This window comes from Lissotriton vulgaris, chromosome 5 (genome assembly GCF_964263255.1).
Source record: "Lissotriton vulgaris chromosome 5, aLisVul1.2, whole genome shotgun sequence".
In the NCBI taxonomy this organism is placed as follows: domain Eukaryota; kingdom Metazoa; phylum Chordata; class Amphibia; order Caudata; family Salamandridae; genus Lissotriton; species Lissotriton vulgaris.
In genome coordinates this window covers 1423954889-1423982099 of record NC_141693.1, presented here as the reverse complement: position 1 = coordinate 1423982099, position 27211 = coordinate 1423954889, and the positions used below count along the sequence as shown (strand labels likewise).

General features: G+C 45.7%; 1 protein-coding gene across 1 annotated transcript in view; it reads right to left on the bottom strand.

Annotated features, from left to right (window-relative positions):
- The window catches only part of GUCA1A (guanylate cyclase activator 1A), a 68346-nt gene that overhangs the window by 21048 nt on the left and 20087 nt on the right, over positions 1 to 27211 (bottom strand). Inside the window, exons 2-3 of the mRNA XM_086923359.1 lie at positions 23478 to 23627; positions 2595 to 2685 (exon numbers count right to left, since the gene is read on the bottom strand). Coding sequence (XP_086779485.1) covers positions 2595 to 2685; positions 23478 to 23627 — 241 coding nt within the window. The remainder of the gene's footprint in view (positions 1 to 2594; positions 2686 to 23477; positions 23628 to 27211) is intronic.

Sequence of the window (27211 nt, the reverse complement as noted above, 5' to 3'; positions counted from 1 at the left end):
AAAATAAAGCACAAACAGTGCCAGTTGTATGTTTTGGACCTCTTATTTCAGGTGTATGCTGCACTATTTAGGAGCAGCTTGCATGTGCGAGTTGTTTTTGTGAGTGGTGTTTTTCTTCATTGATGGATGTTCTGCCGTTGAGTGGCTTCTATTGTAGTCGGGTATAGCGGCTCTGTGTGTAAATGATAGTTATCTTAGATGGAACCTTTCCTTAAACCAGCAGTCAAAGTGCATTAAAAAAGTGTGGGAACTGTGATCTTGAGTTGAATTGGGACAGAGTCAGTGAGTGTGGGGCAGGGTCAAAGGCGTGGTTAAAAAGAACAGAATATGCTGTAACTATTTTGTTAGTCTTTCCCCTTCAGGTAACTGCATATAAAGCACAATCCTTAAATGAAATATAATTAAATGAAAAATAAATGCAAGTTAAACTCGGGCCGGCAAATCAGTCATTTAGCACTCTGTGAGTGCCCAACACTCCCCCCCCCCACTTCCCCCAAAGCAGTGGGGCAACGCTCCTCCGCCTTAGCAGAGGAGCCACCACTGAGGCACTCTGACAACAAGGCTTGTTTCTTGTTTCTTGTTTAGCTCTCTGTGTCCCTCCCACGACGTCAGAGGACAGAAGAGTCCCTCCCTAACCGTCCCTCGGCAGTTGTCTTTGTGCAAGAAGTAGGGGAACTGTTTTTGTTAAGATAAAAAAGAATGAGCACATCATACCCCACAGATTCCGCCCTTTCGACCTCTACCTTAAACACTGCGATTTAAATGCATCCATGACATTCAGACCAAATAAGACAATGCCTTGGAGCGAGGAAGTGCACAGAATCATTGTGAAAAAATCTGTGGCAAAACTATAGACTAAAGAAATCAACCTGCACACATTAATATGCCTCCCTGTCTCTGGGTCCCTGCCTTTAACACATCCTTTCTACCTGTAACTAAGTACCTGTCTCTCTCCGCTGTCTCCCTGTCTGTTTCCAGTTCCTTATTACTCTTCCACTCTCTCTGTTTCCTTTCCTTTCTTCCCTCTTTTTTTGCCAGTGCTTATGATCCTGCTCTTTTCCTACCAGTGTCAGATTCCCTGTAGCCGTCAGCTTCCCTGCGGCTTGATAGGATGCAACTCACAGAGACACATGGAGCAGCGTAATTTTGGCTTTACCCTCACACGTCACGAATATGCAATATATATGTGTGCCTGGCACTACATACCGGTGTGTTCTAACATTATTAATGTAAAGTGTTGCACTTAAATTCAATAATGAACTATAGAACTGTAGAATCCTATACACTGTATGCCTTAACTTTATCAAAATGAAATGCAGTCTTTACAGATTTTATAAACCAACCTCACACTATTTAAACGTATTTACATTAGAAGCAAAAGAGATTTATGTAAACATATGCACTAATGTTTTCGCGCTGTGATTCAGAATGCAATTCTTAGTTAAACTTTTATTTGTGCATTCAAAGTTATTTTACATTTAATTAAAGTGCAACATGAATCTAATGCTGAATTTATGTACTTAAGTATGTCATTCATATATAGTTGTATGTGCACAAAAACATGTATTAATGTGCACCGTTGAATAAGATGCTTAACTTGACTTAACTAGGCCTGTATTTCTTTCTGCATAAATAGTTTTTCCTTTTCTGCTTGCATGTCTTTTTCTGTAGCTGACGATGTCCAGGTAAAGGGTGGGGGTAAACCGGGGACGACAGACAAACAAAAAAAATGTACCTACCACATCCAGGTCTTCCGCTCCTCTCTGGTTCCAGGCCACTGAAGGTAGACGCTCCCAGACTCCCCCCAGCGGCCAACCCTGGCGCTGCTCTCATGTTCCTGGCAGTATGATAGCAGCATCAGGACTGGCCTGAGCGCCCTCAATTTGCGCTCCTAGTGAGACTGGGAGCATGTGCCTGTGGTCTACAGCCCAGCAATGCAGCTCGGATTGGAGACACCTTTGGTGCGCATGTCAGTTTGGCTGTCCTGAGATGGCCGGCCAAACCTACATGCACACTATTATCGTTTCATTTTTCTTTTTCTTTTCAGGCTGCTTGCAGAGGGAGGTGCAATGCTCCTCCGCCTTAGTGTAAGAGCTGCAGCTGGTCTTTATAGGTACATTCACATGATTTGTTTCTCCTTTTCGCCTGAGTTCCCTGCATACCAACTTTGGGCTCTAAGTCTATTTTCGAGGTCTACCAATATGTCAGGTTCAGTTAAAAGATATACTATTGTATCAATTTCTAGAGTAAAGGGTCCCTGGGTTCAAGGGCCAAAGTGGCCATGTAATTATCATATTTGTTGCTGTTTGACACGTGTAATAATGTATGTATACACATTTCTATCATACAGAACTAGGCCTAAAGTATGATAAGCCAATAAACATGAGACACTTGGCAAAGGCAATAAGCCTGGTTTAACATGCTAGGCAGACAAAAACAGGCATTTACAAATGTGCAGATGTATGCCTGTGGTTCCACGCATTAGTCTACTAAAGCCAGGAATATACGGCTTACTCTATGCCAATGTCTGTTGTTGCAACAGTTGTGTCTCAAACCTTTGTGCACTGAACCCACTGCAGGCAGATATTGCTTACCATCTCCGTTGGTGTCGATTTTATCAAACACCATATCCGTGAATTCTTCAGCCGTCATTTCGTCATTACATCTGTTAATTGCTCTTATAGCCTGTAACAATATAAAACAGTTAAGTGATTACTATGGGCATGGAGTCAGCAGAGGGATCTATATATGTGACAAGCCATTGATTTCACGTGACATAGGCCATCCATCCCCTCCTCCGCGCGCAAGCACCTTGATCCAGTCCCACCTTTTAAGCCTAGAGATCTTTGCATGCTAGGCCATTGCTTGTAACATGAATATTTAAATTGTAAGCCACAGCGTCAGAGTCAAGTTGGAAACTGCACTGTCCGTGGACAAGCTTGATGCTGCAGCAGAGTAGGATTGCCCAGTCTCAAGCTTGGATGATTTTCTGACATGTTAACACTGTTTTTTTTTGTTGCAGTTTTATATAACGAGAACTTGACTCGAAGGTATTGGAGCGCTTTACATTAGCACCAGTTACATTACACGGGGACACATTCATTTTTGTTAGGCATGCGAAGATTTACTGATTTTCCCAGATCACAATATGTTAGCTGAGACTCATACCTGGTTCCCCAGTTCCAAAGTCGGCAGCTCTACCCCTTAAGCCACACCGTGCTTAAAGAGAAAAATGGTCTGGGACAAAGTCAGGTCACGTGGGGTACTCCTGATGTTGTTGATAGTATCCCAACCCTAGTGTGTTTTAGGTCTCGACTATTCTATCCCGTAAGGGATAAATAGATGAGAGTATAGAGGACAAACCAAGCTCTGAAACCATTGCGGATTTCGTCCAGTTCATGTGGTGCACTCGTGCGAAACGCGTGTCCACATCAAACCCGTCAGCCTCCCTCCCACAGGCATCTGAAGCTTCCCCAGCATGCGCTCGGCCTCAGGCATTCACCCCAGCGCGCGCTCGGCCTCACATCTCCTCCCCCCTAATTACATCCCTGCTGTTTCACTTTCACGGCCGCGAGGCCGTGCTTCAGAGGGATCCGCTCCCCCGCCTGACTAGTTTTCTCTCTCGTCGCACCCCCATCTACCACCTTCTTTCCCTCCCCTTCTCCTTATTTATTTCTCCTTACACATTTTGCACCCCTCTTCTTTACAATCTTTTTTATCTCACTGCCTCCACTTCTTTCTCCTTCTCGTCTCACTGCCTCCACTTCTTTCTCCTTCTCGCTCCCCCGTGTCTCTCTCCTTACACACTTTTGTGCCTCGCTGCGCTCCTCTTTCCTGGGCTCTCTTCCTCTCGTGCTTTTCTTCTCCCCTCGTGCTTCTCTGCTCCCCTCCCCTCTCTCCCGATATATGCACCTCTCTTTTATCTAAACTTTCTGTCCATCTTCCCCCTTGCTCTCACTCCCTCCCCATCCATTCACAGCTCACTCTGCGTCTCTCTCACCCTCTCCACATGTTGTGCCCCTCCCCATTCTGCCCCTTACCCTCTCCATCCACCCTCTCTCCTTACTTTGTCCCACCCTTCTTTCTTCCATCCCTAGCCATCACTATCAATCCCTGTTCACTCTCGCGCTCTCTCCTGGCTCACCACGATCTCTCTCCGGCCCACCCCCCGCTCTTTGGCTGTTATTGGTCTGCTTGTGTAAAGAGGCTTTCATGGGATAAAGCTGTTCCCATCTCCCCGGATATGGGATAATCTCATCACTCTCAGAAGGCTACTAGTGGCCTCGAGCGAAAGGAGGCGCTTCCATGTGTCTGCAGGGCGTCAAGGCGCGACCAAGGTCACATGTGCAGCCAAAAACAAGGTTAAACCAGTCACCCACGGCGGGCCAAGGTCAGTTCACGACAAACAAGCCTTGATTAAATAAAGCATTATACATACGCAGAGTAGCTACTCAGTAAGCAGGGTCTTCGGCTTGAAGGGATCCTACTTGTTTATTGTTATTTATTATATTTTGGGCAAGAATAACAATTAGCTATTACCTAGAGGGTGTGCTGGTGGGTGCAACAGCAACTGTACTGCGCCAAAAACCCCACTGATTAGCGAGTATGAAGGGAAGGAAGGGACACCCAGGGAGGTGGACCTGGCACCACCTCTTTGACCCCCACCAGCAATACAACCACCATCAGAGCCTCTTGCTGTAAACACTAGTCCCACAATTGCATCACCACCAATTCACCACCCACAAACACTACAGTCATTACCACGCTCTCCTACTAAGAACACAGCCAGTCCCACCACCGCGATCCCACCAACGCTACAACACCCAACATGTTCTCCCACTACAAACTCCACAAGCACCACTGTCACCACCAATGCACCACCACCTCTGCCACCCTCACCAACTGCAAACCCCATCTGCCCCCACCAACCACCAGCTCTATATCAGACATCCACAAGCATCAGACATCCACAAACATCAGACATTTACAAACATCAGACATCCACAAACATCGGACATCCACAAACATCGGACATCCACAAGCATCAGACATCCACAAGCGTCAGGCATCCACAAGCGTCAGACATCCACAAGCGTCAGACATCCACAAACATCAGGCATCACACATCCACAAACGTCAGGCATCCACAAGCATCAGACATCCAAAGGCATCAGGCATCCTCATGCGTCAGGCATCCTCATGCGTCAGGCATCCACAAGCGTCAGGCATGCACAAGCGTCAGACATCCACAAGCGTCAGACATCCACAAGCGTCAGACATCCACAAGCGTCAGTCATCCACAAGCGTCAGTCATCCACAAGTGTCAGACATCCACAAGCAACAGACATCCACAAGCAACAGACATCCACAAGCAACAGACATCCACAACCATCAGACATCCACAGCCATCAGACATCCACAAGCATCAGGCATCAGACATCGAGAAGCATCAGACATCCACAAACATCCAGAAGCATCAGACGTCCACAAGCATCAGACATACACAAGCATCAGGCATCCACAAGCATCAGACATCAGACAACCAGGAGCATCAGACAACCAATAGCATCAGACATCCACAAGCATCATGCGTCCACAAACATCAGGCATCCACAAGCATCAGACATCCACAAGCATCAGAACTCCACAAGCATCAGACACCCACAAGCAACAGACATCTCCAAGAATCAAACATCCACAAGCATCAGGCATCCAAAAGCATAAAGCATCCACAAGCATCAAACATCCACAAGCATCAGACATCCACAAGCATCAGACATCCACAAGCATCAGACATCCACAAGCATCAGACATCCACAAGCGTCAGGCATCCACAAGCGTCAGGCATCCACAAGCATCAGCCATCCAAAGGCAACAGGCATCCACAAGCTTTAGACATCCACAAGCGTCAGGCATCCACAAGTGTCAGGCATGCACAAGCGTCAGACATCCACAAGCGTCAGACATCCACAAGTGCCACACATCCACAAACAACAGACATCCACAAGCAACAGACATCCACAAGCAACAGACGCCCACAAGCATCAAGCATCCACATGCAGCAGACATCCACAAACATCAGACATCCAGAAGCATCAGAAATCCAGAAGCATCATACATCCAGAAGCATCAGACATCCACAAGCATCAGACATCCACAAGCATCAGACAAGCATCACCCATCAGACATCCACAAGCGTCAGGCATCCAAAAAGGGTCTGGCATGCACAAGCATCAGGCATTCACAAGCTTCAGGCATCCACAAGCGTCAGCCATCCACAAGCGTCAGCCATCCACAAGCATCAGCCATCCACAATAGTCAGGCATCCATAAGCGTCAGACATCCACTCGTCGCCACCACAACATCACTCAACGCCACCACAGCATCAATCTGTGCAACCATTCAACAACAACTGGTTCAAATATGTCCTCTCAATGTTTCAAGCTTTATTACAAATGTCACAAAAAGATGTTAATATTTCACTTCTGTTCTTGGATTTTCGTCACAATAAAATGCACTGAACATAATCTTTACAAAAGTTCTTTACAAAAGTTTAAGCTATTGCCTGCATAAATTACAATAACTTTTAAGTATTAATTATTTAAAAAATTAAAAGCTATTGTTATTTGTAATATCAATACATCTAAGTTACGTAAATACAACACATATTGCATTACAAATGCTATAGGTGTCACATTTGCAAAAGTTAAAACTATTGGCATTGTAAATGACAAAGCTATTAATTTCGCTATTTTCAAAACCAACACATAAATAAAAAATGTGTCATTTACAATACCAATAGCTCAAACTTTCCTAATGCGAGACCTATTGCATTGCAAATGCTTGTCATTGAAAGCGGCTCTCTGGTAAATAATTAACATGACATTTTTAAACTGTAGCATTCTTGTCTGCGCAGCATAATCTAAAGCACCTGGCTTTATGTAACCTTTCCTAAAACTGTAAGAAAAATGTCCTTTTTCTGCCATTCATTGCTCATTTACACATGTGATAGTGAGCTTTTCACTGCTAAAAAGCGGCACCTGCCCTTGGAAAACCACCTGGCTTATCCACTGCTAAAAAGGTTGAAGTCAAAAGTCCATTTAGGCACAGTTGCCTTTAGTGCAAGAAAAATACCTGCCTTTTATTATCGAAGGTGTCAGCCAGCCCTAGGGCCCGGGATAAGACGGGAGGGGGGCTTTAAAGGGGAGTGTCCTGTGGAATCAGGAGGATGTGGCTTAAACATGTAAACTAAAATTCTGTGATTCCAACTGGTATTTTGAATCCTCTATGAACTTTCTGTTATTGCATCCAGATATAGTAAGACAACGTGACATGCACCTAAAACCATCCAGGACTAATGGCTTTGTCAATGTTTGTTGACTGCTTAAGATACACGAGTAACAACGATTTTGTTGTCAATATTTAATATTGAAAATATTTCAATTCTGAAGTTACGAGACTGAATGAAACGCTACAGAGGCCTGTGGAAGGAGCAGTGGTCTTCAGAGTGTCTCAGTAACTCCGGTTATATTCACTCTGTTAGACATGTACACACTTTTCTCTCCACATTTTGTTCATCGCCATATCTTACACACCACCTCCCTCCTCCCCATCACCCTCTTTTCACCCCACCTGAAGGCACTTCCTTTCATCTCCATCACTTCGCCAACCCTCCCATACACACAAAGCACCCACTCACATGTAAGCAAGGCTTTTTCTTAAACTCGCACTGGCCTATAAAGAGCAATATGCTACACTTAAAAAATACAGAAGGGGGGCTTGGGGGAGGGAGCCGACCGAAGGGAGGTCTCCTCCCCCGGGCGGTTTGGGAGGGCTGCGAGGGGTTATTTCCAGAAGTTGCCAGAAAGTTCTAGTTTTGGGCTGGTCTAGTAGGACCAGCCAGCCCAAGTATAAATTCCACCGTTCCCGCTAACCGCCACCATTTTAGGTTTGGTGACCTGGTGGCTAGGTGCTTTAACTTTTTGTCCCACCCTCCCTCCCTGTTTTTGGTAGTATTTTTTATTACCCCTCGCTCCCTAGTTTTTTCTCACTTTTTGTGATAATTTTTCTTTTCCGAAAGGCTGTTTTATGGGTTACCGGTGTGCAGGGGTTGTTTCTTGTATTTGTATTTGTCGCTAGGAGCAGGTGCTGTGCGGGGTCGTGGTGTATCAGTTCGGTTTCAGGTTGATTGTTGGTTGTAATTTCGTTAGATTTTTCTTAGACTGGGGCCGGGGCAGGTTGGTCATGGTTTGACCGTTCAGTTTTAAAAGGGGTATTCTGCAGGAGTGCAGGGTCAGGCAGGATCGATGATTACGGAGGACATGACAAATGTTAATTCAGTTGTGGTTTGATGAATAAAGTTTATTGATGACGTATGTTTTATATATATGACGTAATGTTGATTGATGATGTAATGTTTTCTAATGACGTAATGTATAATGATGTTATAATGTGTATTGATGTATTGTGGGGAGGGCCCAAATACGTAGGGGTGGGGGTTTGGGGGCCCGTTGGTTAGTTATTTATTTATTTAGTGAGGTTTAGTTTTGTAAGGCGTTTGCCGAGGTTGTATTTTGTAATGTGCACCTGTTTCCTAATAAAGCGGCCTTTTACACACACATAAACAATTTTTTGGACTACTTTTCTCTCACCCCTCGCCCTCCCTCCCAAAAACAACATCTTGGAAATAGCTGTCAATCTTATGGAATATAATAAGAAGTAAACCATCTGAAATATAAAAAGGAAATAAATCGCTGACATGGATTACTGTAACATGTTTTGCCTTCATTTTTAAGAAATTGAATCAGTGTTTTGCCAGTAAAGTTAAGGACATGAATATAGGGCACGACAGGGACCGGTTTCAATCTCAGTTTTTAATTGCTGGGACGTGGAGGGACCCGGCCCACTTAAAGCCCTCCTTGCCCCCTAGGTGACGCTTCTTTCTACTCAGGCCTGCAGTGCCACTCTGATGTTACACCTCAGCACACATCGGTACCTTAAGAGCTCACAAGCAGGGTCGTGGGAAGTAAGAATGCGGGGTGCTGCAGCACCCCTGTGTATCCTTGATGGAGAATTGACAAGAGGTTTTAAGCATTAGTCTTAACGCATTTAATGTACAATCCTGTACAAACTGTCTCGTGGCTGGACATTTCGCGTGACAAATTGCTAGTAATTATTTGACCACGGAGAGCTGTGTTTACCATTTCTTTCTCAGACCTCATATTTAGGCTCTGTGGTAACTGGGCACAATCTTGCTGGGGTAAATGTGAAAGGAGAAAGCCACAATATTATTTTTAACACAGGTGCACACCCATACATAAAACATGCTTGCTTTACAAAGCCAGTACAAATACCTAAACATGTGTATCAGCAGTGTGGAAAGTACACTGAAGGCATTTAAGCCAGGTTATGTCGAGGGCCACCACCCCCTCTAAAGCCAAACTGCTCCAGTTACACTTCTCACAATGTGTGGGCAGCAGGGGCAGCAGTGGCACCCTGCTAGGGATGGACCGCTGCCCTGTGCCTTTGTTTGAAATAAAGTTGCATAGCTGCAGTGCCAACCGGACCGAAATCGCCCGTATTAACCTGAGGTGGCTTTTAGGTAACAGAACACTGAATTCTGGGACTTGGGAGCTTAATGCGTTGTAATCGTGTTCTCAAAAATCCCATCAGATCAAATACCATTTTGTTAAACTCAGGACAGCCTGACTCTGCTCTGTCACAGCGACACTTGGCAGGTATTAGTAGTGTTTGGGTTGAGTTTAGCTCCCAGATAATCGACCACATAAACCAGGTCCCTCCGCAGATCTTCCTATTGCTAAAATTAAGGATATTTCTGAGCTGTCAAAAAACTTTTTGCCTAAATAGCGCTTGAGTTTTCGCACCAGTGCCTCTTTTTCCCAGATAATGTGGCGCGATGCACTACTTTCAGCCATAGTACCTAATGTGACACCTCCAGAGATTCACTGACTTTCGAGATCATTTCCTGCCATTTAATCTGTTAAACCTTATACTGCTCGCTTGTCTGTCCTTTGCTAGCCCTGGCTGTACCTTTCCTATTCCCCGTCCTGCATTAAGACGGCAGTGACATGGACAGACTGTAGCCAGGGTTCTGAAATGCGTGTTTGCATTCTTTAGCGTTGACCCCTGGCTCCTCGGTAGCACATGCGAGGCTGTCCGAGGCTAAGGGAGGGGGAATGGGTCATACATGTGATGTGAAGTCTTCAGTGTCAGAGGAAGTACCCCTAACAAGCAGTGGCGGCTGGTGACATTTGAAAGTGGTGGGGCGGAAAGTGATAATGATACTACACCGTAGCGATTGAGCGTTGCGAGCGAGCCTGGACCCCCCAAGGAGGGTTCGGGGGGAATTCCCCCCGAGAAAATTTTGAAAAAATAGTGGAAAAATGGTGCATTTTCAAGCAAATTTGAGAAAGCAGGAAGGTTAATAAAGCAATTGTGAAAGTGCAGGTATTACATTATTAAAGAGCTGTCATATAACATACTAGGTAGCTGCTTATTCAGTATAACAACAGAGCTTCATAACAGACAAATGCAGTGACTCACTGACCTCTTTACAGCATTTTGTGATCTGGATCAGGTACATGTTCCTTGCAGCAGGCATATTAACCTTCTCTGCTACCTTTCCATGAGTCAAAACCTCCATTAGACAAAACTCTGATCTCTCTCTAGGATAAACATGACCTGGGGCCACAAATTATGGCAGAGCAATGCGGGGAGTGTTTTAGGGTGTCCCATGGCAATGAGGGGTCATGGGCTCCAACTGAGTCAATTCTATTCAGTTCTTCACCTCTATAGTTCGGCCCCCCTTACCATGAGCCCAGCCTCAGCAGTGTCAGCAGCACCAAATAGACCTCGGTAGTGCCTGTCTTTTTAGGGGCGCCCGGGCAGTCAGCGACTACTGTCCTTTGACAACCAGACCCCTTTTTTTGCTGTTGATGTCCAGAGGCTCAATCCTAAGTGTTGGACCCAAAGCAGATCGCCAAGTAACCCTACAGCAGTGGCCCTGTGGGCAGTGAAGTCCCTTCGTCACACACCATGAAAAGCTAGAGTTGATCCACTTAAATCAGCCAGCAATGCTTGCCTGCCTTAAAATCCCACAAGCCCCCTGTTAGACCTGTCAGCCCTTGGGTGGTCTTTCCCTGTATTTTTTGCCCTTGCCTCATTTTTCACACCTACTTTTTGTTGGCTTTAGGACTCTGGGCACCCTCCCATTGCTAACCAATGCCAGGGTGCAGGCGTTCTCTTCCCCCAATGTTGTATTACCTTTAAGGAAAGGCGTCCTTGAGAGGTTTGATGTGATATTTAAAGGCATTACTATAGTCACTTCTTGTAGGATCCTCCAGGTTAATACAGTTACCCCGTTGCCTGTCAGAGAGTTGATACGACAAGCGGGGTTAGCTAGTGTTTCACTGCTAGATGAGCTGGTTAATATTCTAATGAAATGTTCACCCATTCATAGAAAAATGTAACCTGAACGTGATTCATGAAATGTCTCGATGAAATGCTTACCTGAAATGCTGATGAATTAATAATGCAACGCTCTATTTGAAAGCCTATATAAAAGATCTTGATTCTTTCAAATACAACTACTGGTGTGGTCTCCATTATTGCTCCACTGTGTGTTTCATTGGATGTGTGCATTAAGTAGCTGCTTTACACACAAGCCCCTGGCTGCCTTCCTGCTCGAGCCATGCTACCCCCTTAAGAGCTGGTGACCCCAGGTCTTACACCCCCTCTATGCAAACCACCCTCACACTTAATACTGTTTCTGTTCAGAAAAGCACCTAGAAGCAGTTCAATTATGTTGTGTGCGCCTTACAAACAACATTGACATGGATTATAACAGAGGGTCGGTCTGTCTCACTACCCACACATCATGAAAAGCTAGAGTTGAGCTAATGACGGCCTGCCATAATATGAAAACCTATTCAGTAGCACTTGAAAAAGGGAATTGTGTTTACATACGCTACACGGAAATATTCCACTTCGGCTACCAGCTTTTCCATTCTTTGTAAACAGAATGTTTCCCTGAATGGGGATAAAGCTCGACTCTGTTTGGTACTGACAGCTAGAGAAAGGAACAGTGTACTGAGCGGGATAAAATGCTTTACTGGCCCTTTAAAATGAAAACTGCATTCTACCTTCGTGGCCCCTGGCTATATCTTATCAGGTCTGCTAGAGACAGATTTTGCGTTGGCAAGATCTCATTTAACAGCAAACATGAGAATACCTGGGAAAATATAAACAGGGGATTTCTGGGCTTTTTTGAGCACTTGTACATTTTGAATTGCGTTTTTCATTCGTAAGGGCAATGAAAAACAGTCCCTTTATGCGACTGAACTATGCAGTTTTCCTGACACACATTCTGCCCCTGGTACTCCCAGTGACTTGAGTGAGCAATCACAGCAGGGACTACAGTAGTAGCCACATCTATCACCACAGAAGGGACCAGAGCGGCAACAAATGCTGTCCTTACAGCAGTAACACATGTGCTGTCATAGCAGTTACCAATGAAGCAATCACAGGTTCCATCATGACAAGGACCATACAAGCAACAACCGCTGTCTGCACTGCAGGGACAACAGCAGCGACCACAGTAGTAACCACACCAGTGGAGTACAATAGCGTCAACAGTTGTCTCCGATTGAGTCACAACCGATGCGACAATTGCCACCACCACTGTAGCAACAACTGATGCAACAACAGTAACAACGGCTGCAAGTACTACAGAGCTAAAGATATAACAGGACTCCAGTAGTGATCAAAGGTGCCATCAGGGTAGAGACCAACGCAATGACCACAACTGTAACCACAGCAGGGAAGACAGCACCAACCAATGAATGCAGCATACAATCACAAGCGCTGAGTGCAAACCTCTCTCACACGTACTGGTGCTGCTCTCGAAAGCACCTCCTAGAAGCAATTTAACTAGTAACAGTGTGCGCTTTGCAAACAAAATTAACTTTGTTGGATGTACCAGCCGCCATGGCGCAGAGTATTAATTATTGATTATACACTTTAGGAATCTGAGGCTGAGCTCGACCTCATAGCGACGGACGGTTCGAATGCAAGTGGGTCGACTCCGCCTTTCATCCTTTCCTTCAGGTGCTGCTGCTGGCCTGCAGCTCGGAAGAGAAGCCAGTTCATGTGCATGGCAGAGCTTTACCAATGAGAACCAGACAGAGGGTTTGGACAATTGAAAAGGAGCGCGTTATAAATGGGCAACACAAGTACCAGATGGAGCGCTGAGCATAGTTTAGAATGCAGAGCAAAGGTCAGGAAGCTACTAGTCGGGTCAGGGGCTGAGAACAGTGACCTGGCCCACGTAAAGCCCTGGATATATGTATACTCATGGGACCGATTGCTAGGGTGCATAATGCATATCTGTGTTACAGTGGATAACATTCCATTTTTGTGTGGATGTGCCCCAGTACTGTTTTTGCCTCTGTATGCAAGCAGTTCACAAAATTCAAACTTCTTGGTTGCTTTGTTAGTTCTTGATATAGCAGATGTGTTCAACATCAGCTGACCAACCATGAGGACGGGGAGAGAAACCTCTCTTTTTGTTTCTCACGTTTGGTCCATGGAAAATGAAATAAATACCAATGCTTGTACGTTGCTAGCTGACTTGACCTCTGAAGGTAAAGGAGAGGATGGGGGGGAAGGCCAGAGACCCCGACTTTAAGAAATGAGGAACCCTGTTCGAGTCTCTGCACTTCAGCTCAACATCTTGTGATTCTGGGCAAATCTTTTACAATCCTTGTGCCTCAAAAAAGGTGTCCTTGCATAATACAATTGGTGCTCGTGTACAGCGCTCCGAGTCCAACACCTTCGGTTGGATCGAGTTTGCGCTATATATAACTTTTAAAAAAACTGTTCCTTCATTTTTTTAGACTACCTATACTATACCCCATCCATGTGACAAGCGTAAATACGGGTTAAATGTTCATTGTATCTGTACAACAAGTTAGTTTGGCCTATAACTTCTCCCAGTCTTTAAAGCGCATTTAGGGGCAGGCATTTTTGTGATTAATGTATTTAGACAAGAATATTAATTGGTAAGATAAAAGGCACATTTAATTGTACTTTTTCTAGGAAGCAGCTCTGGCCCTGGGTTACCTCATTACTATTTACCATATAGCGGGAGAAGCAAATCCTGTGCATTGCAGTAATCAAGGGGGGTTCTAGGCAGCAGAACAAGTTGGAAATGCAGGGCCCTGTTCCCTCAGCTGCCTCCACCGCCCGCACACTGGTGTTTTTCGTCAAAACAAATATCATAATTCACTTAAATGCCACTTTTGCTGGGGGTTATTGCTGTGAGGCAATGAACTGATTGGCGCCTGTTTCTTTGCCTTTACCCTCTTTGGTAGTGAAATTAATTGATCATTCTCACGGCCAGCTGGAGAGCAGCTGCTGGCATGCTGATGCTGACGGCGAGGCTGTGCTGCCCACCCACACGGGGACAGGGAGAGGGGAAATGCAGGGGATCAGACGGTAAAGTTCTGCAAGGAGTCAGCGCTTCTCTTTAGGTAGGGGTTTTGCCACGAAATCGGACGTTTTACACTAATTGCCTTGTTTCTTGTGAATGTGGCCGCCCCAGCTTTGAGACCATTTCCCAGCGTTACCAGACGCACAGCCGATGGGTGCTGCGTGATTTTGGAACAGTGGTGTGCTGTTAACCTGTGCCTGCTCTTACACACACAACTCTAACCAGTTTCGGTTTAACTTACGGAGGGTGGACGGTGGACCGGATGGCTGGCACTAACTCAGACTGCACGCACACTACTTCTGCTGCTAGTGCCTACTCTGCTGCACAAGCAAAGGTCCAGGCAGGCCGCAGGCTGCACTCTGAAACGGCAACGCAACAACGACTTTACAGGCAAGCAATGCAGCGGCGAAATAAGGCAGTAGATGGCCACGGCGGATTTTGAAGCGCAGAGGCCCGAGGTGAAGGTGAGAAAAAAAAGGAAAACGGAGGCCAGTAGTAGTGAAGCAGGCGATAGCAGGCAGTGACAGAGAGCGGGTTCCCAGCCGCGATCGAGAGGCAGAGTCTGAGTCGCGCCGTTAATGCTGCTAGCGCAGTGAGCAGCATATTAGCACGTTAATAAATACACAGATGTGGGGTGCAGTGTGTGCTTACTCACAGTTGATCCCAGTTGCTCCCAGATACTCAAGAAGACTCGCGGCCACTCGATCCCTCTGATTTACGGAACAGCTGACAGGTAGCGGTGAGTGGTGAGTAACTCTGTTTCGCACCCTGGTGTGTGGCTGCTTGATTCTAGGCGCCAGCGCCAGCGCCAGGCTTCCAGGTTCAAGAGGTTTTCAAAAGGTTTCCAGTTAGTTCAAACACCGGACGTCTTTTCAGAACGCAGGAAACATCGTAGGAAAGCAGCTAAAGTGGAGATCTGCACCCGTTTTGATCCTGATAGATTTAAAGATTTTTTAGCATATCGGGAACTGAGACAATATATCTGGTGTATTTGAAAGAGGTTAAGCCATCGTAGAGTCTACGAGGACAGGGTGTGACAGTACTTTTCTTCACTGCTGCCGGTCACGACGAAGAGTCTCCAGCACTGGTGTGCCACGCACGGTGACGTCCCCACAGCGTAGGCAAATGGCCAATCACAAACTACATGGCGACATAGCCATATGTGATTGGCCATAGTGTGCGACCCTCAGCATAGATAGCAGCCAACACCCACGTGGCACCATCCTGCTGCAGCAGCCAATCCTGGCGCAGCGTTAACAGCGCCACTGCGCCAGGATTGGCTTAAGAGCAGGGTACTATCTGCCCTACATCAGACCGGGGGCCCGGGTCCTGCCTATGTCTCTGAGTGCAAGATGGGAGAGGGGGGGGAGGAGGGCTACAGTCTACGCATGCGCGGGCCAGTCAAAATATTAAAGACTCCGGGATTTTACATGCGCTGTCAGCGGGCAGCTGTCTGTACGGTAACTGTGTGCTGCCTGCCTCTGCCTGTCACTCTCTGCCTCAGCCCCGCCCCCCACGGCCCACTTCCTTAATGGATGCCCGATTCAGTCGGGCTTGTCCCGGGCCGGTAGCGCGCAGTGCTCGGGTGCCTGCGCGCTCGGCTCAGTTTTATTTAAAAAAAAGTAATTACGCTCATTTTGGCAGTGCGGTCGTCCATGGCTAGTTGGCACCGCCCCAACGCCCCCAATGGACGCACCGCCACTGCTAACAAGTCATTGTTCATGCCCAGAGGCCAAGTGCCTTTTTATCTAGAGACGGACAGTCAAGCTTGATCACCTGTCGCTACTCTAGAGCCACGACCCCCCAGAACACCGAGCAGTGCTCCCTGGCACGTACCCTGCCCCGAGGAGCGATGCCCTTGAGTTACCGAGAACTAATCCCCGGAGATGTTCTTCGTGACTTCTAAATCCACTTAGAGTGCTTAGTGGCTGTCACGGTAAGCCTCTCAAGCATTAAGACGGTTACTTCCGGAACCTTTTCTAAAGGCCAATAAAACGAGATACCCAAATTAACCCGAGTTAAACATTCCTCGTTCTGCTGAACTCTGAGGTAACTTTTCATCTATGAGTCAGCGTCGTACTCCTACGGTGCTGCCTTTGTCGGTTCGCCGGGACTCTTGTAGTGCTTCCTGAATGTAGCGCTTGTGATACCGTCAAACTGATGGGCACCTAACACTGAAACCCTAAGCTGTGGACGATTATAGGCGCAGGATGGCAGAAAAAGCGTGCGGCCACCTGACACTGCAAACACACCAACAGACCCGTGTGCACGACATGACTACAAGGAAAGAGCCCATGTCCAGGAGTGCCTGCAGCATTCCAAACACGCTGTGCCTCTTCACGTGTGACGCACATAGTTTGCTCAGCCATTAGCACCGCTTTGAATGTGTACTTAGTCATTATTAATTAAGCTGGACGCGGGCACAGGCTTCCATTAGCATGGCAGAGACTAAATGTCCCTCATCCCTAGATTATGAGTCAGTGTCCACCTAGGTAGGGCTGCAACCCAAATCCAAGCAGTTTGTGAGTGAACGTGCCCACGTCACAGGTCAGTGCTCCAGACAGGCTCCAAGGTGGCTGCACCGGGAATTAAAGTCACAATTAATGAACACAAAGAAAGCACTCTACGGCGGAGAGATCCGCAATGCAACACGTGAGGGAAAAGAATTTGAAAACTATTATTACATTGTTTTGCAACGGACTGAGTCTGTGTAACCGGGACCTCTCATCCTGCCATCTGTGCATTTTACGTAACAGCGTGAACGCTCGCTGATGATATCAGTGGGTGCGGCATCACGCGGGCCCTCCCAGCTTCAGGGCCGGTCAAGGGGTGCGGGCACCCACCCTCCCCCCAGAGCAGGGTTGGCGAGGCCGGTCTTACAGCAGCGTGCACTGTCCCTGCTTGTGTATCCGTGCACTTCAAACTGTACTTGCGCCGAACAGAAACAGGGCTATTCAGTCCTAGAGACAAAATAGCATCGTCACACAACAGAACAACCATGGCAAAGCGAACCAACGCAGCACCGAAGTTATCCCCCAAAAAAACCTTTAGAGCCAAATGTAATTGTTGATAATGCTAGGAGGAGAATTAATCCAAACCTCACACCCCCGGGGCAACACACAATTGCACCAGGAAACTCGGGTCACGAGAGCAGGAGCGACATCAACCACCCTTTAAGCATAGAATCCTTATTTGTGACAAATCCCACACACCCAAAACAGGACTGAGGCAAAGGATAGACCTAAAATAAAAACAGGTCAAAAAAGCAATACATCAACTCAGCCCAAAGCTCCTAAACAAAATTAAGAAAATGGTGATATATCACAAACTGCCATGGCCTTGGGAGAGATGATTTGAATGAATTTCTATTTAGTATAGATTCCTTATTGAAGAATTTCCATATAAAATTGGAGGCCAAGACCACATCATTAATTAAAACTGTGCTGAACAAAGCAATGACTAAATACACCCAGTTGACACACGAGAAAACTGTGAGCAGCAGTGGCAAGGAAACTCTTCTCATCTCATGATTTCAGTATGTGCAGAAACAGGAGTAAATGCATGTATCAGAATTTATCAACCCACTCCTAATGTGGATCTTTATTGGTTATTTAGCACCCACAAACCTGCTCATGTATTTTGCATCGATAGTTCCATTCACGCAAATTTATTAGATATTAGCCCTGTACTTAATCAATTAACAGAAGAGTGTAGTGACTAGGAAGAGACACATAAAAATGTATGGTTATTTAAGGACTAATATGCTGTCATGTTGCCTGTGACTAGCCAACCCCTGACTTGTAATTGTTTCTTCAACAGGATCAGGATAGTGTTATTTCAGATGTATGTGCATCAATCTGCTCAATCTGTCAGAGAAGGTGTGTTTCCCACGCAGTCCAGGTGAAAATCACAGGCCAGGTCAGCTCCCGTGATTTCCTATTGATTCACAGAAGAGGAGTGGGTGTCCTCCGTCTCTGTGCACTGGCCAAAGCACTCCAGCAACTTGCCAAAAGCCATCAAGAACCTAAACATCTGGATCATTGCAAGTACCAACACCCTGGCTCCCCTCAAGCACAACACAACTCAAGCTCCTGACCACATGCCAGTTCGTACACAGAGTAACTACGACTGACGAAATCACTGCAAGCAACTGGGGCACAAATGGAGAACAAACCTCTTCAAGTCAACATCTTCAAATCAGTCCTAAGATGCTCCCACCCATACTTACGGAACACCAAGGGCACAGCTTTCGCAGATCTCATTGACACCTGCACTAATAGCAGCAAGGAAATCTTTGCCATCATCAAATATTTCACAACGTTTCCTGCTGCCACTAGCAACATACCACGCTCAAAAGAAATTTGCAACAAGTTCATGGAATTCTTCTGTAACAAAATCACTTCCATGTACAGCAACTTTGACCCTCAACTGGTCCTCACTGCCATTGCAAGTCAGCTTCCTATCATGGCTGAAGAATTAACCTTGGCCTTGTGGCCCGCTGTCACCATGATTGAAATTGCTGCTATCATGAAGACCATCGTGAAGACCCCCTGCCCCCACCATGCCTTCACCAAAGGACTCCTACAGATCACTGAAGCACGAACACCCATCCTGAAAGCCTTCCATCTACAGACCCAACTCCCTCCTATAATACCCAGCAAAGGACTTAGAGAAACTAATCAGCCAACATCTAACACCCACCTCAGCAACCACCAGCTCTTTTACGCCATGCAGTCTGGATTCAGGACCAACCACAGTGCAGAAACAGCACTCATCGCTGCCACAGATGACATTCATATGATCCTGGACAGGGGAGATATGGCATCCTCATTCAGCCATGGCCCTTGCAGGTAAGACTGGTAGGGCCAGGTGGGGCTGGGGGGATTTCGATGGATAATGATGAGGGAAAATTAAGTAAATAATTAATTTTCTCACGTCATCATCTGTCAAAATCCCCCCACTCAGCCCCACCGCTCTTTCCTCCACGGGCCACAGCTGTCCTCATTGTTCCGGACCTCTCTGCAGCACTTGACACAGTCTTGAACTCCATCCTAATAAGGTGCATTATGCAGCACACATGGGAAGAGAAAAATGCCTCGTAGGATTGTTTTTGTGCAGGAAGGTGCTCCTTCCTGCACAAAAACATACCTGCCTGCAATGGAGACACCCTTGCACCTTGGTGCCAGGGAGCCTATGTTGGCGCTGGCTGTCAAAGCAGCACAGGGATTAAGACAGGAATGCACTGTATTCCTTAAATAAGGTGCATTCCTGCCCTTTCATTTTGGCGTAGGGCAGCACAGCAAGGTGCCTTGCTGCGCTGCCCTACCCCAAAATGCCATAAATTAGGCCCATACTCTCCCTCTAGGACAAGATCCCCAGCACAAGAAACAAGTTCACTGCCTCCATGACTGAACTCGCAAGGTGTCAAGCTTAGCACCAACAAGGCAGAAGCCATAATTTTCAGTAAGAAGGTTCACCGTGGCACTCCAACTGGTGGCCGTTTGAGCTCAGACCCACACCTGCCCCAGCACCCATGGCAGGAACTTCAGAATAATCATTGATAGGAAACTTAAAATAGCCACACAGATCAATGCTGTCAGTCACTGCATCCTGCTTCCAAACCCTGAAGATGCTGAGGAAGATCTTGAAACGGATCCCAGGCAAACACTCACTCCGTAATCATCTGCAAGTTGGACTATAGGAGCACCATGAGCGCTTAATGCAAATTCTTGCCCTGCTTCAGATATTGTAGCTCTGAGATAGTGTTTGATAGCATAGCATTTTGTGCAAGCTTTTAAATACGTTCAAACTTACTCCCTAATAATTCTTATTTCTCATCACTTGAATTCAAGAGGTATTTAGAACTTTGAAGACTCTGTGCCAATGATTACAAGAAAATCAAACAAATACTTGAGGAGACAAAGAGAATTCAATGCATCTTTTCAAGACAAGGAGTGTGTAATTATTCATCAAAAAATGTGCTGTATGAGGAAATATCACTCACATAACTTATGTTTTGAATTACTCCAGGAAAGAAAAAGAGCCAGGTGTCTGCAAAGTACACATTGCGTTTTTCTGGAAAAACCAGAATCAAGCCTCCAAGCAAAGTGTCCCTACAAAACCTGTACTGCAAGTTCAATTAGTGTTGCTATAAAGGTGGGCAATTAACATCAAGCCTTATAGGAGTCCACCATTAGACATCAAAATGGGTATCATGCTACAGTGTCAGTGTAAGCTTCTTCATATTCTTCTCAAAGGGATTTCAATGTACAGCGTCACCGTTAACGGTGTTCACTGTATAAGTGAACTATATACATTGAGTAATTCATTTGCTGATAACTTCTAAGCTGTAACTGTGCCAGAGCTGATCAGGATTTGCAATCTCTGACTAAGGATATTTGGATGGGACTTTGACTTATGGACACCCTTTTACCGAATAGGATTGATGAAGAAAGCGAAAAAATCTAAACACTTTGGAGATTGTTTGCATTTTTCTCTTCCATATGGACATCTAGGTACTAAATGCCTGGTTTAGATCTCGGCTAACTACTAAAGTACTTTTCTCCTCTGTCTCTCACATGTCATCCTTCATCACACTGGTAGATGCTGTATCACACAACAAGATAAAAGCATGTCTCTGGTCACTCGCATAAAATCGCAAAACATTTTCTTCACCTGTGTTCACAACAAATACTATATTCTTCCAACCACGCACTCACCAAGGTTTAGCATGCTACTCATCTGATAACGGACTTTGGTGTCTTGTATTTGGCATGAACTGCTATATAAACACCACAATACCATACAATACAATTGTTCAATGCACTCAGTCATCTTTCCATCCATCCATCCATCCATCCATCCATCCATCCATCCATCCATCCATCCATCCATCCATCCATCCATCCATCCATCTATGCACTCATCCATTTGACCATACATCAGTGCATTCATGCATTAGGTATCCATGAAGTCAATCGCCTTTCCATGTATTCCCTCATCCACATGTTTATACGTTCTCACTTTCACTCATTTATCCACTGAAACAAATATATACACGTCCAATCAATAAAGAAGCACTTTCACTTAGAAATTGTTGGACCTATGGGTTATAGCAATGCTTGTGATGTAAAGGTGACTGTCTGATCATCTTAAACAAAGGACCAGAGTGGATTAGAGGCTACTGATAGCTATCTCTCTGAAAGAGTTCCTGTCGGTCAGTATTGAGGTAACGTATGGGACTTTACATTATACAGACATTTTTCACAAGGACATGTATTGAGCTTTGATATCTTTTTGTGTATTGCAGCATTCCTTTGCAGCTTTGATCACTATTGTGTTTCTGTGTGTGTCTTACTAATTAAAATTGTATTGAATCTTTTTTTAGGTTTCGCCTACTATGCAGAACAAGTCACTTGTGTGACTTACCTTGGGTTTAGAGCCCACCCATTGCTTATCATTGGCTGCTTTATTGTCACTCTCTTTTGCTTGATTTTTATTCATTTGCCTCATTACTTGTGTTCTTCTATTGCTTACTTTTCAAGCCCTCCTTTTTTTGGTTAAGCACCCATGAAAGTGCATGTGTTTTCCAGCAGTCTCCCTCATATGCTTTTCTCCCCCCTTCCACCTCGCTCCATGTTGCTGTCCCTTCTCCCCTGGCCATCCATGTAGTGCTCACCCTTTTGTGCTTCTTTTCCCCCTGCTTTCTTGCTTGTGTGCAGCTCTTGCGGGTGCTGCTCCCCGCAGCTACACCCCGTTGCTGCCTCCTACCCAACCAACAATTTTTTTTATAATCTTTTTTTTTTGTTGCCAAGAACCAGGCAGCAATGTGTTGTTGACTTTTCTGACTTAAAATAACCTTTCGGCTACTTCTATTTGTTTTCCTATCTGCATCATTGTGTAGGTGCACATTCCTAATAGACCATGCATGCACCTATACAATGGTGAAGTCACGCCTTTTTTGTTTTTAACTTTTTGCCACGCTTCATAGCATCTTACCATTGTTATACGGCAAGTCTGAAAGACACTAGCAAAGCCAGTCGTTCTCAAAGGCAAGACCTATTGGACTTGCGAATGCTTGTTTTTTTAAATCACCTGTCTGGGCCCCTTTGCTTACAGTACGAAGTACATTGTACCTCGAGATCTCCTATGAAGCCTGTCGTCTGTGGTTATTACTATATATTGTTTAGTCTTGGCAAGAGTAGAATGCTCAAAAAGTCTAAGCAGTGGGACTGCCACACATCGAACACATTTGGAAAAGAATGGTGGCTAAATGTGAGCTGAAAATTAAATCCACCTACTAACATATAGAGGAATGAAAAAAACACTCAAAGATGTGAGAGACGATTACAAATCTGTCAAACCTGATGACACTAATGTTCTTTGTCAGACATGAAATTTGTGGCTAGAGATGCCACAACGTTTGGACAATCCTTCCCTTGAGCTGCTTACACCCCAAGACGTGCTTATTTATGAATGCACAGATGCCTGACATTAGCAACACGACACACCAACCTCTAGTGGAAGGGGGTGGCAGGTAGTGCAAGAGAAACCCATGCCCATAAGACCTTTGGCCAACAGTGATGATAGACTCAGTGACTGTGCTAGATAGAGTGCCTTCAACTAATGTCTTTAGCAACTATGTTTATGAGTGTTATGACCAGGAGAAGCAGCCACAATAGATCATGCTTTACAGCATCATGTCAATCAAAAAAAATGAGAGGGATTTTAAAAGTGGCATAACATAAATTGTCAATCTAAAAAGTTAACAGAGCTAAGCCTGGCTCCTACACTTGGCCCTAAATTGATACTGCGCGTCCAGCAGAAGGGTAGCTGCCACTTCCTTCAAGGTCGCTGTGCTGAGGCATTGGAAGGGCATGGCCAGAGGCATCAAAGGGCAAGCCGCGTGTAGGCGGTGTTATCCCTGACTATGCTCAACGCAATAGCAAGAAAGCTTCAGATCACTCACCTTGATGATGTTCAACAGCTCTCCCCTATCAATGCAGCCGTTGCCGTCCACGTCATACAGTTTAAAGTACCACCGCAGTTTCTGCTCAACCTTGCCCTTGAGGACCAGACTCAGAGCTGCCACGTACTCCATGAAGTCCATGTATCCGTCCTGTGCGATAAAAGAGAGTTAAACACTTACTGGTGCCACTTCTGGATAAAAGACAACACATGTGTGCATGATCACAGATAATGCTCACCAGCATATCTTGTGTGCCCTACCCAGGCTTTTTAAAATTCCATCAATTTCTGCTGCGAGCCTGTTCCCTGCATTCACTACTTTTCATGAAAATTTAACTAATACCTTCCTGGTACCCCATGTTGAGTATTCAAGTATTCTTCAGATGTAACATGCTCCATTTGTGAGTTTGTTTAAAATGTAAAAAGCTCAAAAGTCAACCCTGCCTTCTTGAGATGCCAAACACTTAGGGGCAGATTTACAAGCCCCCTGTGCCTCTTTTACGCTGCCTTTGCATCACTTTTGTGACGCAGCGGTGGCGTAAAAGATGCGCTATGGTGCGGGGTATTTACAACGTGACGCATCTCCCACCAGATGCGTCACGTTGTAAAGCCCTGCACCAAAAGGAGGCGTTCCATCGCAGGGGTGGGGGGGGGGGGGGGGGGGGGGTAACGTTCCGGCACAGGAAAGCCTCCCAAAAGTGGCTGAGTCACTTTTGGGCCCATGCTGCGTCACAACCCTGCGCCTGCTTGAAGCAGGCGTAAGGATTGACGCAGCATTGTGGAGATAGGGCCCTCAGAGCATTGCTGGAGCTGCGTCACGCTTGCGACGCAACTCCAGCAATGCGCCACTTTTACAGCACAGATGCGTGACGCATCTGTGCCGTTTTTGCCCCATGCTGTGCCGCATTGTAAATGCGGCGCATCCAGGGTGGCGGAGCTGCAGTGGACAATAACTGGCACATCCCTGCTGATATGCAGGGATGCGCCAGTTATTGTAAATCTGCCCCCAAATATGAATTTGTGCTACGGCAGGCTTAATATAAACATGTATTGATTATGTTATTTACACTGTAACACCTCGAAAGGGTATTAATTTTTGATGCAAGTCATACAATCATTTCATAAAATGTTATCAATTTTTAGAACACCCTTTTATTTCAAAATGTTATTGCTGTTTGATACACAATAATCAATCAAGAATATGTGTTTTTATATATATATATATATATATATATATATATATATATATATATATTTGTTTATTTTATTTTTTAAATTTTTAAACATGACACAAGAATCATTTTCCTAAAATGGCCACCATACAACAGCCAACATGTGTTCCGAGGAGTTTATCTCTTCTGTTTCCTCGGGGCTGTGAACAAAGATGTAAATTGATACAAAGGAATCCACCCTCGCCCACCCCTCCTTACATCACAAGGGTTGCCTGCGAGCTGTGGCGCAAAGCACAGGGAGCAGAGCCTTCTCATCCCCTAGCATCCACCACCATGCAAGCTCAGTGGCTGTCTCACCTCCCTTCATATACGTTCATCTTCCATTCTCTCAATCCTTGTCCAAGTGTTGAGGATCAAAATGTGTGCAGCGTCCTGATGCTGCAAGGGAGAGATGTGGTTCCGCGGCCAGAGCGGCTAACTCCTGAGCATTGATTTCAAGGTTGGATCCCTGCCGCCAGCAGCAGTCCAGCTCAGCATCATTTGACTCTGAGGAATAGCTCACTTTATCTCCCCGACGATCCCCAGCACCTAACAACCCTAATGGGGGTGATATGTTCGCTTTTTACAAATGGAATTATTATTATTGTTAAGTCTCCCGTGGCCCCCTATCGAGTATTCGCCTCTCAAGAATGAATCTGTTGACCTCTCAAGAATGTCTCAAAGTGATTCCTGCCATGAGGAAACTTGTTACTGTACAATCTTCCACACTGCAGGGTGCTACATGCACTGCCCTATGGAATGTGGGAAAAACAGATCCATGTGGTCACCCAAGAGAAAGAGATGCCTGCCCTCCACACACATAGCTGAGGGGACCCATTATCTTCCCCTGTATGGTGAAAAAATTAACTGCTCTGCCAGGGCCGGACTGGCCATAGCGGGCTCCGGGCAATCTCCCGGTGCGCTGCATGGGTGGGTCCGATTTTGCAGTGTAGCTGCAAAATCGGCCCTGTACCAAAATCGGCTGTACTGTACAGGACACATACAATGTGGGGGGGGGGGGGTATCATTTTTGTATAGGATGCGTCCCTTTCCAGTACAAAAACTATGCTTGATAAAACGCACACATCCGTGCACTATGGTACAAGTGTGTGTGCATTGGAGAATGGCAGCCCAAAGTGCGCCAGCGCATGGAGTGGGAAAAACAGCACTATATCTTAGTTCTTCCCTCTCCCTTATAAAACAGAGCAGTGCAGCAACTTTGGCTGCTGTGCTGCGTTGTGTGAAATGTTAGTAAATCTGCCCTAGGAATTATTTTCCAGCACAAAACTTAAAATAGCTCTATGCTCTACTTTGGGGTAAACTGAGTCACGGTGGCACAGGGGCATTCCCATGCAACCACCTACCGATTTTGATGCAAAGCCAGGTATTCCAAAGAAGATAAACCTGGCCTCGAGCCAAATGTGTTCTTTTCTCCAGACTTTTCCAATGTTGCATGTGTGCTGTACAACGTAACATACACACACTTGGAAACGTTTTAAACTAGGTCTAGGAATAGTATTTTGTAATGGGTTGTCATCCTTCTAGTACAAGCCCTATGCTTCCCATCACACACACACACAAGCATCCTCTCTGGCACTGTAGTGCATGGATGTGTGCGTGGTGCGTGGTGCGCGGCGTTACTTTTGTCGCCGGGCTGCGTTAAATATGAGTAAATCTTGCTCTCTGTGCCCCTGTAGAGTCAGAATCAAAAGGGCCGCAGACCGCACTAGTTGTTTCTGTAAATCTAGCAGTCGTGCTGCATCCTTTTGTTTCAATTACACAAATTAGAATAAACACTACTTTGAGGAATGCTCATTGAAATTCATAATTCCTAAAGAGAAACTTAGAAAGATATATAAAGGAATTTCCAGAAGGCACTGCTGGGAGCATTACATGTTGGTATGTGCTGTATTGTTCAATAATAGTTGTAATAATGCGTAAAAATATAAAAATATATGATGTGCTTAATGACGTGTATATCACCAATTCCATTACGCAGATATATGTTTACGTCAAAACAAATGCTTTTAAAAATGTAGTCTTTTGTACAAGGCTTTCTTAGCACAGGCCGTTAATCAGTGCTGAGATCAGATTACTGAATGCAAGGCTGCAATGACTGCCACTTTATGCAGCCTACAACTGTTGGGCAGAACTGATGGTCCTGCACAGCAGGTACTGTTTGTGGACAGGGCCCAGGATGAGGCCAGATGCCTTCCCCTCTGCTGACAGACCCCAGCTCTAGGGCAAATATGAGTGTCCTGCAGGCGCAAAGGGAAGGAGGACTGGCCTCACGGACATGCCCTGGAATAAGAAGGACCAGTCACAGGGCTTGGACAAAGGATGGATCAAGCAGGCTCCAGGGGTCGGGCAGTAGCAAAAGGACTCTCTTGTTGCCCTCGCAAAAACAACAAGTGATGGACCGAATGTGGATCAATGTCACACATTCCCCCAGTCAAAAGATCTGGGCCCAAATCCATCGTTCTTTTGCACTCCACACCACCCTGGGTTAGACAATGGCGATATG